General features: G+C 40.4%; 1 protein-coding gene across 1 annotated transcript in view; it reads right to left on the bottom strand.

The window, feature by feature from the left end:
- The window catches only part of REPS2 (RALBP1 associated Eps domain containing 2), a 206643-nt gene that overhangs the window by 146469 nt on the left and 45664 nt on the right, over nt 1-14510 (bottom strand). Inside the window, exon 2 of the mRNA XM_025371831.1 lies at nt 2791-2914. Coding sequence (XP_025227616.1) covers nt 2791-2914 — 124 coding nt within the window. The remainder of the gene's footprint in view (nt 1-2790; nt 2915-14510) is intronic.

Genomic DNA, 14510 nt, shown 5'->3' with positions numbered 1-14510 from the left:
AAACAAGCAAACAACCAACCAGTGGGAAAAGAGACAGCACAGTAGAGAAGAGAGGAGGGGCTAGGATGCCAATCCATTGTGGTGTCCAGGTAAGTAGTTGAAGGTTACTTGGTCTAGTAGGGGCAAAGAGATAAAGGCAACAGGGAGTGAGATTGGAGCCACATTGCTAGGACTTTTGATGGATTCTATTAAGGAGTGAGGGAAAAGGAGGAATCCAGGATGACTGCTGGGTTTCTGGCTCGTGCAGCTGCGGATGGTGGTAGCATTTACCAAAACGGGAAGGACCAGGGATTAGAGGGTCACACACGTACACACAGGTGCATGTTATTCATGACATAAGGGTATCCATCCACAACTCCCTGGGTATGACGCCCTGGGTGTGACAGGGCTAACACAGTCTTTCAGATTAGGTTCTCACAGAGTGATCTCTTTGGCCTTCAAGATTTGTGTCATCAAGCATTAAGCTAATAGATTTCAAGCAACAAACTGGAAAATTCTAAGTGGCAGCTCAAAGTTTGGCCCAATCTTGCCCTAATTCTTATTCAACATATGCTAAATGCAAATAATTTTTATTCAATCAATCCTTAAACGAAGGAAGATAATTCAGAATTAACTCTGGGTATATATAAACCCTCAGAGGTTAAAAGGCAGCAACTGGGTTTATAAAATAAAACTGAGAAAGCCTTATATTTGTGATAAACTGTTAATCCTTTACACAAGTGATAACTTCAACAATCACGCTCCCTGACCTCAGGAAATTAAACTGTCAATCTGGGCACAAATCAGGTAAAAGACTTAGGTCTAACTTAAAATCAGTAACAAAAGTGTCAAAAGTTTATTCTGTATATAATAAAGCAGCTCTAACTTTCCCAGAAGATAAAATTGGAAGATACTATAATAAAGCTTAATGATCATTTACAATGGAAAAAAACTATCAGTGCCTACCACAAATCCAAATTCAATGTGATGCAACTTTCAACTAATCAAAGTAAATGACCGCTATGTCTTGCAACAATGAATACTAAGCCTGCCTGTCAAATGACACTCCATCAAGAAACTTATTTCAAAGAACCAAATTCTGTCATACCAAGGGATGCCTTTCAAGTCCGATATTTTTTCCATTCAGAAAATATTCCATAACAGATTACCGTCAGCATCTTACTAAATAAAAAAAATTGAGACAAGGTTATTTTGCATAGAAATTAAGAGCATGGGGACTGGAAGTAGATCCTGGCTCCAAATTCTACTAACCTTATGTTCTTAGGTAAGTTACTCAACCTCCCTAAAGTTCAAATTTCCATATTTGTAAGATATGAACAATGGCAGCACCATAGTAGAGACCCGCAGTGTGCAGCCATAGTAGAGACTCGCAGTTGTCCTCTCCTTGCAGGCGCAGGAGAGAATTGTGTTCTCCCATCTGCTCTGCGTTGAAACGGATTAATGTGACAAGTTCTGGCCAACGCAGTGTGGGCAGCAATAACTTCAGTCATGTCTGGGCCAAAGCATTTAACCGCTAGGGTGAGATACTCTTTCCCTGGTGTGGCGATTATGGGAACAGGTGTTGTGTCAGAGGTGCCACAAGATAAAGCAGCCACGATCACATGGTCACCACATAGAGGGCAGCTGCCCTGGAGGGTCACCCTGACCCACCGCAAAGTGGAAAACGAACCTCCATCTTGTTGAGGCACTGAGATTGTGACATTTGTTATCGCAGCTTATCCTAAGCAATGCAAACTGACACAAGTACCTAATTTAGTAGGGTGTCATGAGAACTAAATGAAACAGTGTCTGGCACACACTAGCCCCCTGATAAAGATTAGCATGATGAGTGCCACCTCCTGATGGTTAGTGTGAAGGGCTTGGTCTTCCATAACCAGTCATCTATGGAATCTTCTCAGCCATTTGGATTGTCCTACAAGGTTTCCATGGGCTCACCATAAATCCTGATCCACTTGTATGTCTATCAGAGACTTCTCAGGACAGGTGTGAACAGTTAAGAGGTTTTTAATCTCAGAATGAGAAAAAGAAAAAAAGTTCCTGCATACCTGTATGGACATATGAAAGTAATCTGTATCAAAGTGAATTATCGAGGACCTGGGCACACCCCTTGAATAATCACCTTTTTCATACATATTTTTAAAACCAATCCGGAGGCAGTAGAAATACTGCTAACAGTTAGGGGCTTTGCTTTTTGTTTAAATTGTAGAAAGTGCTCAAGCATATAGTGGGCTGAGGGCAGGGATGGCAAGATGAGAAAATATTAAATCAGAACCTTAAGAAGATAAATTCATTCTGCCAAAATTTTGGTAGCACCCAAGTACTTACCAGCATCAGAATAGTGCTTTGGAAACAGAATTAAAGGCTGAGCACTGGCAGGGATGGGAAAGAGAAAAGGCATAGTTCCATTCAAACTCCCTTATTACTCCTCCCCTAATCCCTAACAGAGCCTTCAATAACATTATAGATACCTCAAGTGGAAAATTAAACTCAATGTGATTATTTGCCACAGGCTCTAGAATTCCTGGCCCAATCCCATCCTGCTAAAGAATAAAATCTATTTTAACTGCAAATCAGTTAAAATGAACTAATCTCAGGTTACTCTCGGAATTTTTCCCCATTTACAAAAGAAAGAAACTAAGCTACCTACCTGCTAAGTTTTCTTATTTCATTTTGCAGAAGAGTTGGAGGAAGCAACGAGAAATTCCAGAAAAGTTTAAATCCATTAAAAATGGTTCTCATAAATGAGCAACTCGCCATGGACAATAAAACATACAAATGTGAGATACTCACCACATTTAATACTCTCTATCCGCACCGGGAGGCCAGATTGTGCTGCAGCAATTAATTTCAGGGCAATGTAAAACTGTGTTGCACCAAAATAACCAACTCGCTTTGCACCACACAGTTCTGTGATCTGAGAACAGACAAGAAAAACAATGCTGAACACCCAATTTCACAACAGGAAAATGAGACAAGATAAATGATGAAATCTCAAGGATTTCACCTAGTGGCTAACCAAAAAAGTCCCTTGAGAACCTATGTGTGCCCGCTGGTCAATTTCCTCTTCTTCCTCCAGTTTACAGGGAGGTTTTAAATTCAGACTACTAAATTCTACCTACTCATGATGTTTCAGAAGTGAGCCACTGATTATTCCTCCTCTTCCAAAGAGAAAAATAAAGGTGACAAAGGACAGCTGTTGCTCTACTTACAAAGGAGAGTGACTTTTTCAAGGAGTGAATTCTAATGTTCAAAGTCTAGAAAGTCACTGGGGTGAAAAGAGAACAGATTAGTCATTACCACTACTCATGGATTATTCTAGTTTATCTAAATTAAAAGTGAATTAATTATTTTTATAAAGTCCTCAGGCAAAACAATTTCCTAATCTTGGAAATTACACCTTGGGTGCTCAGTTCAGAGGAACAAAAAAGTTCTATATACACATTTTTCAAGACATTGCAATAATTGTCGGTTTCCATCCCATCACCTGGAACAATGACATCCTCCTCCCCACCTAGATTGAACTCAAATGTTACTTTGCTGTAGCTCCTTTCCACCTCCCCGATACAGTATATTTTCCCAGTGTATTCTCAGAATACTCTATCCAAGTATCTATTAATGTCCATCACATGATACACTGTCTTACACTTGCTTCAAAATAAAAGGGGGAAGGTGAGGAGGTGGGGCACATGGGTGAAACAAACATAACCAAGAGTTAGTAATTGTTGAAGTTTGGTAATGGGTTCATGAGGGTTCAATATCCTGTTCTCTGTACTTTTGAAAATCTCCATATTCAAGTTTTTTGTGACTATTTCCAAATGTATCACATTATAATTAATTATCTGTTTATCTCTGCCTCCCATTAAAATGTCTTCTCTTCAAGGCAGGGGGCAACTTCCATTCATCTCTTAGCATAAGGATAGGCACCCAAGATACAGTCAACAAATTCTCAATCAAGTGAATGAAACCTACCCTCAAAAATAAAATGTCTCTGAATTTTATAATGTAGCCCTTATTGTGAATATATACATTACGTATCTTAAGATACAGACTATCCCACACAAGGAAAAAAACACACCAACAACATTAGTGTAGTTCCAACATTGAGATAGTTGTCTTGCAGAATAACTCCTACTATTAAGAAATTGTAGGCCGGGCACAATGGCTCACGCCTATAACCTCAGCACTTTGGGAAGCCTCAAGGAAGATCGCTTGAGGTCAGGATTTCAAGACTAGCCTGGGCAATATAGCAAGACCCCATCTCTACTTTAAAAATAGGAAAAAAAGAAATTGTAATCCTTGGTATGTGAAAAAATTAACAACTATATTTTCATTGAGTGTTAATCTACTATCAGGTTAACTTTCAGTTGCTCCTTTACCATAAGTACCACATCAAACTGGAAAGCTCTTTACTACAGGTAACTGAAATTGCTGGTGAAACATTTATGGTACTTGAAGACTAATACCTTAATCTGACATTAGTAAACGGCCTTATTTACCTGAAATCTGTCCTTTGGTCCCATATCACCACTAGAATCATTGCTTTGGAGCCAAAGTAGAATATATACACATAAGTGAGTTAAGCCCATAACTCACTTTGTTACACCAAACCTCCAAGAGAGATACCAAGAACATTCTGAAATATTCAAGCCTCAAGGAAGAGAAAAGAATTATAAGCCTTTGGAACTTACACATGGACTTCTGAATCAAAACAAAAAAGGTTAGTTCTGAAAGGTTTTTTTCATTCATCAAGGTTCAAAGTTTTCTAAGTTTAAAATCTCCACGGAAAAGCTCTAAGTTGTGGGTAGAAATGTTTAATGGTATCTAAAGAAAATAAGGTGAAAAAAAGTTTATCCCAGATACTCAATTAGTGGAGATGTTTTATATAATTGCTCCTTCAAACAGTCCAAATCACTGGGCTTTCCTCAAAATAAAGGGGGAAAAATGAAAAGATTCCACTTCTCTTCTTTAGTCTAAACTCCAAACCTGTAACACTCCCAGCTGGATCCAACTCGCAGCTGGATCCATCTTAGGTTACACATTGTGCAAATTCCTAATACAGAGTAAGAACCTATGGACCAGTGTTTTCTCAGGTGGAAGGCAAGAGATGAAAAAAAGGAATAGATTAAATCAACTTCCTTACAGCTTACAGATGTACACTAAACGTCTGGGATGCTGGATACAAATCAGAAAAATTCACCGATCATTTGGGAGAAATCTGAACAAAGTTCTGGAAGAAGGTTGAAGGCCACTAACATAGCTTCCCTCCTACCTAATTCTATAAGATTAGGCGACTGTGCTGAGTAACCAGTCCACACATGTTCCAGTTTGCCTGAAATAATACTTTCTTTCCTGGCTGAAATGTAATACATTTTCAGAACTGTTCAAGGGTTTAAATAAGCTTCTCTCAAGTATTATTAAAGGTTTCCTTAGAAAGATTTTAAAATGTAAAATCTCTTAGTGGGAGGGGCTGGAAGAATTCTCCAAGAGCACCCCTATTTTCTACTCTCCCTCTGCTGCAGCTAGCAAAATCCAGATTCTATGCTCTCGCCTCGACTGTTTCAAGTCCTGTCTCAAGACGCACACCTTCACACACCAGCTTCCATATTTCCTCCGTGACCTCTTATCAAAACCACATCACCCTCCAACTTCAAAGGGCTTCCAGGACTCTTCATGCCTTTCCTGTGAAACCAAGCATGGCTTCTGAGGTCCTCCTGTCTGGCCCAAACTACCTTTCCAACATCATCATGTCTCTCTCCTCCCCACCCTGCAGCTAATGAAGACTTTAGTCATACCAGATGCCCATTTCTTTGCCTGCCAGGCTCATTCTTCAAGTCATCTCAAGACCAACCTTACCTTTGTAGTCAATTCCACATGGCATGTACTCTGCATTCCCATAACACTTTTTACTAGCTTTCTATCACATCCCTAGCCTTGCAACACAGCACAATTGGCATTTTGATAATTATCTCCACTGTAGCCCATCTCCTTTCCCTATGCCCCAAGTGCTCAGCAGAAGACAAGAGTATATTCTTATTATTTACATCTCCCAGGGACTCATATTTTACTATGCCTGCTGTATGCTCAGTAGCTCAACAAATGAATGTTGAATTAGTCTTCACAGCCTGTTGCAGCAGAATCTTTCTTCTTCCCCTCCTCTTGTATTACTTTTACAAGTAGCTGTTAAATGGGCTTTAGTCATCTCACACTATATAGCCATAAGAGTTCCTGCAGGAATATAAGAGAATATTAATTTCTCTGTTCCCTTCCTGCTCAGCTAAGAAGATACTGATTAGGGTCAAGGCATAAGGAAAGGCAACTGCCATTCTTTATCCTGGCCCTAGCCCTCATAGCCCAGGAGAATACTTCAGTGATGCCCCAGCCAGTCAGAACTCCAGAGATACACCTTCGTCTACTCAGCACAGCCCCAGGGGGTGTCAACCCTCCCCAAGTGGGCAAACTCAGCAACAGAAATACAGAAGAGAATCTGAAGTACATGCTTACAAATTGTACCTCAGCCTCTCAGGGAACAGCTGAAAACACAGGTCAACCTCTATGCTGGGTTTTCCCTTCCCATTCATTTATACTTTAACATTCAAGAGAGACTTTCAGTCCAGAGGGACGTGGGTGAGCTACGCAAGAAAACATGAACCCCCATATCTGATTACCCAACATTAGGCATTATAGTATATGCCTAAGCCAAACGACACTGCTAAAGAGAGGGCAGACAGGCAGTGCTGAGGTGTGCTTTCAGAGAATCCTACTAAAACCTTAAAGTACTTGTTAGTTTAACAAGTTTTGATTGGGCACCTCCCCATCAAAAGCAATGTGCTGAGTGCTATGCTAAGAACTGAGCAGCAATGCACAGAATCACCTATTCTGCATACACACACACTCACACACATTCTCTCTCTCCCTCCCTTCTTCCCTCCCATTTTGCCAAACCATCTGAAAAGTGAGTTGCAGACACACCTCATGACACACCCCCAAGTACTTTACTATTCACCTTCTAAGAACAGGGATATTTTCGTACACCACTGCACCATCATCACCACACCCAAGGAAACCAACTTTAACACAATATTATCATACAACATGATACAGTTTGGCTGTGTCCCCACCCAAATCTCAACTTGAATTGTATCTACCAGAATTCCCATGTGTTGTGGGAGGGACTCAGGGGGAGGTAATTGAATCATGGGGATTGGTCTTTCCCATGTTATTCTTGTGATGGTAAACAAGTCTCATGAGATCTGGTGGGTTTATCAGGCATTTCTGCCTTTGCTTCTTCCTCATTTTTCTCTTGCCACCACCATGTAAGAAGTGCCTTTTGCCTCCCACCATGATTCTGAGGCCTCCCCAGGCATGTGAAACTGTAAGCCCAATTAAACCTCTTTTTCTTCCCAGTCTCAGATATGCCTTTATCAGCAGTGTGAAAACAGACTAACATACGACATATGGTCCACATTCACATTTCCTCGATTATCCAGAAAATGCCTACAGAGCTGAATTTTCTTTTCCACACCCAGGATTTAATCAATGTTCATGCACTGCATTTTTATCTTATTTTCCCTTAGTCTCCCCCTAATCTAGAACAATCCCCCTTGGTTCTTAATGACACTGAATCATTTAAGAATCCAGGCCAGGCCAGGCGCGGTGGCTCAAGCCTGTAATCCCAGCACTTTGGGAGGCCGAGACGGGCGGATCACGAGGTCAGGAGATCGAGACCATCCTGGCTAACATGGTGAAACCCCGTCTCTATTAAGAAATACAAAAAAAACTAGCCGGGCGAGGTGGCGGGCGCCTGTAGTCCCAGCTACTCGGGAGGCTGAGGCCGGAGAATGGCGTGAACCCGGGAGGCGGAGCTTGCAGTGAGCTGAGATCCGGCCACTGCACTCCAGCCTGGGCGACAGAGCGAGACTCCGTCTCAAAAAAAAAAAAAAAAAAAAAGAATCCAGGCCAGTTGTCCTCAGAATGTCCCATGTTTTGGATTTGTCTGTTTTCTTGTGATTACATTAAAGTCAAACGTTTCTGGCAAGAACACCACACAGGTGACACTGTGATATAGTGAGAGGTACACAGCAGTGAGGGGCACACAATGTCAGAACATCCCACCATTGGTACTGATTGCAAAGCTTGGCCATTTGATTAAGGTGGTGACTGCCAGATCTCTTCATTGCAAAGTTATGTTTTTACATTGTACTTTAAGACCATGTGAGCATTCTATCCCTTGAAAAGCCAGTTTTAAAATCTGTTAAATACTAATTTTCTAGGTAAGTCTAGCTAAATTATATCAGCATCTACAGAACTAGAATACTAATGTAAAATCACAAGGATGGGGGTAATATTTATTCCATGAGATAGGTGTCATTACACCCAGTTTATACACAAATAAACCTTCCCAACTCAGAAAGTTAAGTGATATGTTCAAGGTCACAAATTCAGAGCCAGTACTCAAACCTACATGCATCCAGGTCCAAAGCTCATGGTCTTTCCATTACATCAGTGGTTGGAAAACTACTGCTCATGGGTCAAATCCAGCCCACTGCTTGGTTTTGAATGGCCCACAAGGAGAAAATAAATGGTATTTACAGATGAACATTTGCAATCGATTTGATGAAAGGGAACACTATTCTTTGAACCCCATTAAGGAAAATGTTATCCCCAAAATAAGAATGTTGTTCTTCTTATAAGTAGACCTGTATTACCAAAAAAAAAAATGTACTCAGTTATTATATTTTGAATTTTGTCAATAAAAAGCTTGTGGACGTTTATTTTTTTCTCGTTATAGAATTACCTATGTAATATCTTTGATTCTGCTTCTTGGCCTGCAAAGCCTAAACTACCAACTGACCCTTTCCAGAAAGAATTACTAACCCCTGCCTAACAACGTGCTACTTCCCTGGGCTATACTTTATATCCTTTCAGATACCCTCAGTAGCCATGCAGAAAGTGTATTTTCTTGAAATAATCAACTGCACTAGGTAAATGCCAACTTAAAATACTGAAAACACAGCCAGATGTGGAGGCCCGTGCCTGTAGTCCCAGCTACTTGGAAGGCTGAGACAAGAGGATCACTTGGGCCCAGGAGTCCGAGGCCAGCCTGAGAAACATAGTGAGACCCTGTCTCTAAAAAAATTTTTTAATAAAAAATAGTGAACACTTCCATGAGAAGAAAACACATGTATTCACCTTCTTCCTCAGCCCCCATTTTTCACCCATTTATATACATTTGTTTAAGTTTTTCAGGAGCTTTCAAACAGGAGCTTCCTATGTTACTATAAACTTTCATGGCAACCAACCAGAGCAATTGGATGCCATAGTTCAGATATTGGATATTGGCAAAATCTATGCAATAATTCACACACTAGAAATAAGATTTTGCTTTTTTAAAGAGAAGAGGTGTTATAATTCTTTAGAACCATTCTTTGAAAACATCTTTATGCATTTGTGAACACATAACAATCCAAGATGTAAGCTACTCTTACATTGCAAATCAATTTTGGAAGCGACGTTATCTTTTAGATACCCCAAGATGCCATTTAATTTAGGGCTAGCAGGACTACAATAAACTATAAGCTAAATCCAGTCCAGATGCTAAATACAGTCTCTATTGGCACAGGTTATGGCTCAGATCTGATTTGTCAGTATTCTTGGCCCAAGGCCCAAAACTCACCCCAGTAGCAGGGAAGACTCAGCCTGCCACTCTGGCTCAGATGGAATCTAAAAAAGGAAAAGACTCTAGACAAAAATAAAAAATAAAAAATCAGGAACATCACTACTGGAAACAAGGATCAGTATAGCATCCAGAAACCATTTGGCAATATCCATAAGAATTACAATTTACCTTTTGATCTAGCAATTCCACTGCTAGAAATTTATATTCCATTTTACATTAGCAAAATGACACATGTATATTGTCATTAATACAGTATTGCCTAAGTCACAGACTAGAAAACTAGAAAACACTTAGAGGAATACCATCTAAGATATTAGTTTAATCAATTGTGGTTGATCCATACAATGGAATTCTAGGCAGCTCTAGCGGACATTGCCATATCTGTGACTGTCCATCATATTTTGAAAAGTATTTCTCTATTTGCTGAAATTTCACCTATTACAAGTCCCACCTCCAGGTTTAAAAGTTGAGAATAAAATTCCTAGACTCTATTGAAGCTAAGATGCAAATGTGTCACCCAGTCACCACTAATCAGATACATCCACACCAGACTTTGCTTCAGAAGTGAGAAATGTAAGGAAAGAGGCTCTGCTCAGAGCTACTTTTGCAGGTGTCACTGCTAGGTTGCCTTCCTGGTGCAGAGTGGAGGTAGAAGCAGTTGCAGTCAAGTCAAATACCTAGCATCTGCTGTTCAGTGGAGGCAGCAGCACAGGTGGCTTCCACTTAATGCTAGTACTATGTATGTCTTGGGGCTTTGTTTCTGGGCACCCGGATGCTAGCCTGTTCCTCCAGCCCTCCAAAGGATTTCTTGAGTTAACTAAAATCCTAATCCCTTTTTGGCTTAACCATCTAGGGTGGACTCAGTTGTTTGCCATAAAAACGACCAACTAACCAAGAGGAAGCTCTTTATGTGCCAATATAGAAAAATCATCATGCTAAAGTGTGAAAAAGAAAAAAAGCAAGGTGCACAAAAAGCAGTTGGTATAGCAGGTATCATTTCTTCTAAAAGGGGGTTGAATATAGATGCATTTATTTATATTTTCATAAGCCATCTCCAGAAGCTGAAACTAACAAAATTGGTTTCTGGATGTCTCCAGGGAAGAAAACAAGGTGGCTAGGACACAGTGGGGAGAAAGAGTTTATTGTATATTATTTTGTACCTCTTCAATTTTGGATCATGTGGATATATTATCCTTTTTTTTTTTTTTTAGGCAGGGTCTCATGCTGTCATCCAGGCTAGAGAGCAGTGGCACAATCATAGCTCAATGCAGCCTCAACCTCCCAGGCTCAAGTGATCCTCCCGCCTCAGCCCTCTGCAAATAGCTGGGACTACAGGCATGTGCCATCACACCTGGCTACTTCTTTATTTTTTGTAGAGATGAGGGTCTCCCTATGTTGCCCAGGCTGGTCTTGAACTCCTGGACTCAAGCAATCTGCCCACCTTGGCCTCCCAAAGTGCTGGGATTATGGAAATGAGCCACCACACCCGGCCATTATTATCTATTAAAAATAAAATTAGAAAAGTTGTAAAGAATACAACCTAACCGAAAGTCAGCAAGAAATACTATAAACACACCCCAGAACCATTCCCCTTCCGTCTGATATAATTTCAAAACAAAGTATCCAAGAGGGTTTGAGTCCCATTTGGGTCACCAGGATTTTGTTACCCACACAATAGGTGGGTTTGATCACTTGGCAGGTTACAGTCCAATGACCCCAACCAAGGAGGATATAATGATGGGGTTTTATTACTTGCAACAAGGAAGGTACCTCCCCCAAACAAAGGTGAAAACAAGGCTTTTATTGGGCTGGTTAGCTGAGTCATTGTACACAGAGGTGGAGTAAAGGGAGTGCAGGCACCAATCATGCTTCTACATACACGTATAGAAAATGGCAAATAAGCGCCTCCCTGGGTGGGATTTTTAGTATGGTAATGAGGAGAGTTAGCCAAAATTCATCTCCAACTCAGGCATCTCTGGATCCAGCTGGGCTTTTGCTTTTCCAAGACTGTGCTTCTACATGGAACTTTTTGAAACAAGAACTCAAGGTGCAACAGTTAAGCACATTGCAGCCTTGAACTCCTGGGCTTAAACCACCCTCCTGCCTCAGCCTCCCGAGTAGCTGGGACAAGAGGCATGTGCCACTGCACCCAGTTAATTTTTTAAAAAATTTTTGTAGAGATAAGGTAGGTCTTTTTTCACAGTACATATCCAAAACACTGGGGAACCCTGGGTTACAGCTGAACAAAGCTTCAAAAGTCTTCACTCACCAAACCCAGATTTAACTCACAAATGCAGTACTCTTTCTTCTAAGCAACAGAACAAAGCAGTAGTTTGCTTTATTAAAACTAGCTATCTTTACTGAAGGTGGCACTGTCTGGTGCGACTGGGTAACCGTGGAGAAGACACCTGACCTCCCTTGGTCTCATGTACTGGAATTAGCAGTCAGACTGAAACTAACCCAACAGTCCCATAGACAGTTGTTTTGGATAAACATAGAAACTGACCCTTCTGCTCTTAAAGCTTGAAACTTGTTTGTTTTATCTAAGTTCCTTCCTCAGGAAAGGACCTTCAGGCCTCTCAAAAAAAAGTATCAAAGATCTGAAACTCATCAGATCACTGCACCATATGCTTCCTTGTCCCTCCTTAGTTCATATTTTCTTACACATTGTTACATTTCTTTCCTGCTATATAAATCCCTAGTTTTAATCAGTCAGAGACATGGATTTTAGACTGAGTTCCCATCTCCTCAGCTGCAGCACCAGATTGAAGCCTTCTTTCTTGGCAATACTTGTTGTCTCAGTAATTGGCTTTCTGTGTGGCAAGCAGCAGGACCTAGACCAAACCCCTGATGTTTCAGTAACAAGACTAGATAGAATACAATGCTTTTTTGAGATGCACAGATTCTATATAAAGGAATTCTATGGGTGAAATCTAAAATTATGGTTTCAACCTCTCCTTTTGGTATATACAACTTCTACTTTTTACTATGACTCTCAGTATACCTGCTACATTCTCCTACAAGACTATAAGTTTCTTGAGGGCAAGTCCTGCATTTTAAAAATCATATTTGCATTCCTCACAACACCCACCCCATTGATTTCCAACTAGGACGGCTCATGAAATAAAATACATACGCATCCTGTGTTTTAACTCTTCATGGCATGATGAGAACCCCTACATATGGTGTTCTGTATCTTTGAATATTGAATTATGTGACTCTATCAATCTATTCAAATAAATCAATTGTTTAAAGTTTTAAAGGATCAGAGACTCCACCCAATCATGGGATATCAAGAAACAGAACCTCAGGTAAGTCATTTTGTAATTACCTGATTCCACGAAGGAAAGCCAAAGAGAAATACAACACATCCTCCCAGAAATTTACTCAGCTTGGTTGGGGGTGTTATATTAAAATCCAGAGATATGTTAATAAATCAAATAAGAATTAGCACAGTTCTTTTTAAAAAAAAAATAGAGATGGAGTCTCACTATGTTGCCCAGGCTAGCCTCAAGCTCCTGGACTTGAGTGTTCCTCCCACCTTGGCCTCCCAAAGTGCTAGGATTACAATCATGAACCACTGTGCCCAGCTGAGTATGGTTCTTAAAGATGAGAATTCAAAGAAATTCTATACTCAGACTAGCTGCTTTAGTTGTTCCTGACTCCCACAGTGTATTCTCTCCTCTGCTATTAGGGGGCCAGCAGAAAGGTCTGGGATAGTCAGTATAAAATTCATTAGAAGTAGGAACTGAGGTTTTTGCACAACTGATTGCACAACTATGATGGGCATACATAGGCTTGACAGAGTAATTCTACAGATTGTTTTATTATGCACCTAAATTGTTTTTTGGAAAGAGAAAGGATAACAGGTAGTGACAGCAGTTGATGACAACGATCTCTTATGACTTTTGTAAACTAGCCCTTCTTTGGCAAGTCAATACTATGGCTTTCCAAGCTGCCCAGCTGGCTGCACACATGCAGGCATGCATCACCACAGGGTCAGGAGTTCCTCGGGGTTGGCACCTGCCTAGGGCAAAATCAGGATCTAACAACTCAAGGGTGAGGAGAGGGAAAGAGGGCAAGGGAATGAACCACTGAGGCACAAAGGAAGCATATACCCCACTGGTTTAGAAGAAAAGAACAATAGACTCGGCAGTAAGAACTAACATTTACTGAGGGTAGACTATGTGCCAGGCACTAACTTAAATGCCAGAAATTAATGACATGAAGTAAACACACACACATACAAAAGCAGTCTTCACACTAGAACCGAGTTAAAATGCAATTACGGCTCAGATTACAAAAGAAAATTAGTTTTAGCATTCTGGCCCAGGTTTCGAGGCTCTGCATATCACAGAATTTTTGCACAGCTGGAGGCAGAGAAATCTCAGGTGAACGCAAATGTACTGCCAAATTATATAAAGCTTTAACTGGTTCTGGCAACTTAGACTTATCTCACCAGCCAAAGGATTAGTTTTTCAGACAATTCATTTATTGATATTTTTAGTGCTTTTCAAAAATAAAATTACAGATTGAGGTTATTTGGTATTTTTATAAGTTTGTTGATTTCAGTCTATTCTATATTTTATGCACACTTACACGTGCATGTGCACACACATGCACACACACATATACACATTTATTTTTTAGAGAAGTGAGTGCCTAAGTGAGAGGAATTGAGCAAGCCAGGATATTTCAAGTAAATGGAACACCAGTATATTACACACAGATCCTCGACATGCTTCCTCGGGGAATGAATGTGAATGGAAGTTCAGTCTCAGATCACACTGAAGTTCTCTCTCTCAAGCCCAAATCTAAATATATTGAGATTCTC

This window comes from Theropithecus gelada, chromosome X, assembly GCF_003255815.1.
Source record: "Theropithecus gelada isolate Dixy chromosome X, Tgel_1.0, whole genome shotgun sequence".
Lineage (NCBI taxonomy): Eukaryota > Metazoa > Chordata > Mammalia > Primates > Cercopithecidae > Theropithecus > Theropithecus gelada.
Note: the sequence above shows the minus strand (reverse complement) of the source record. Positions and strands in the feature narration are given on the sequence as shown.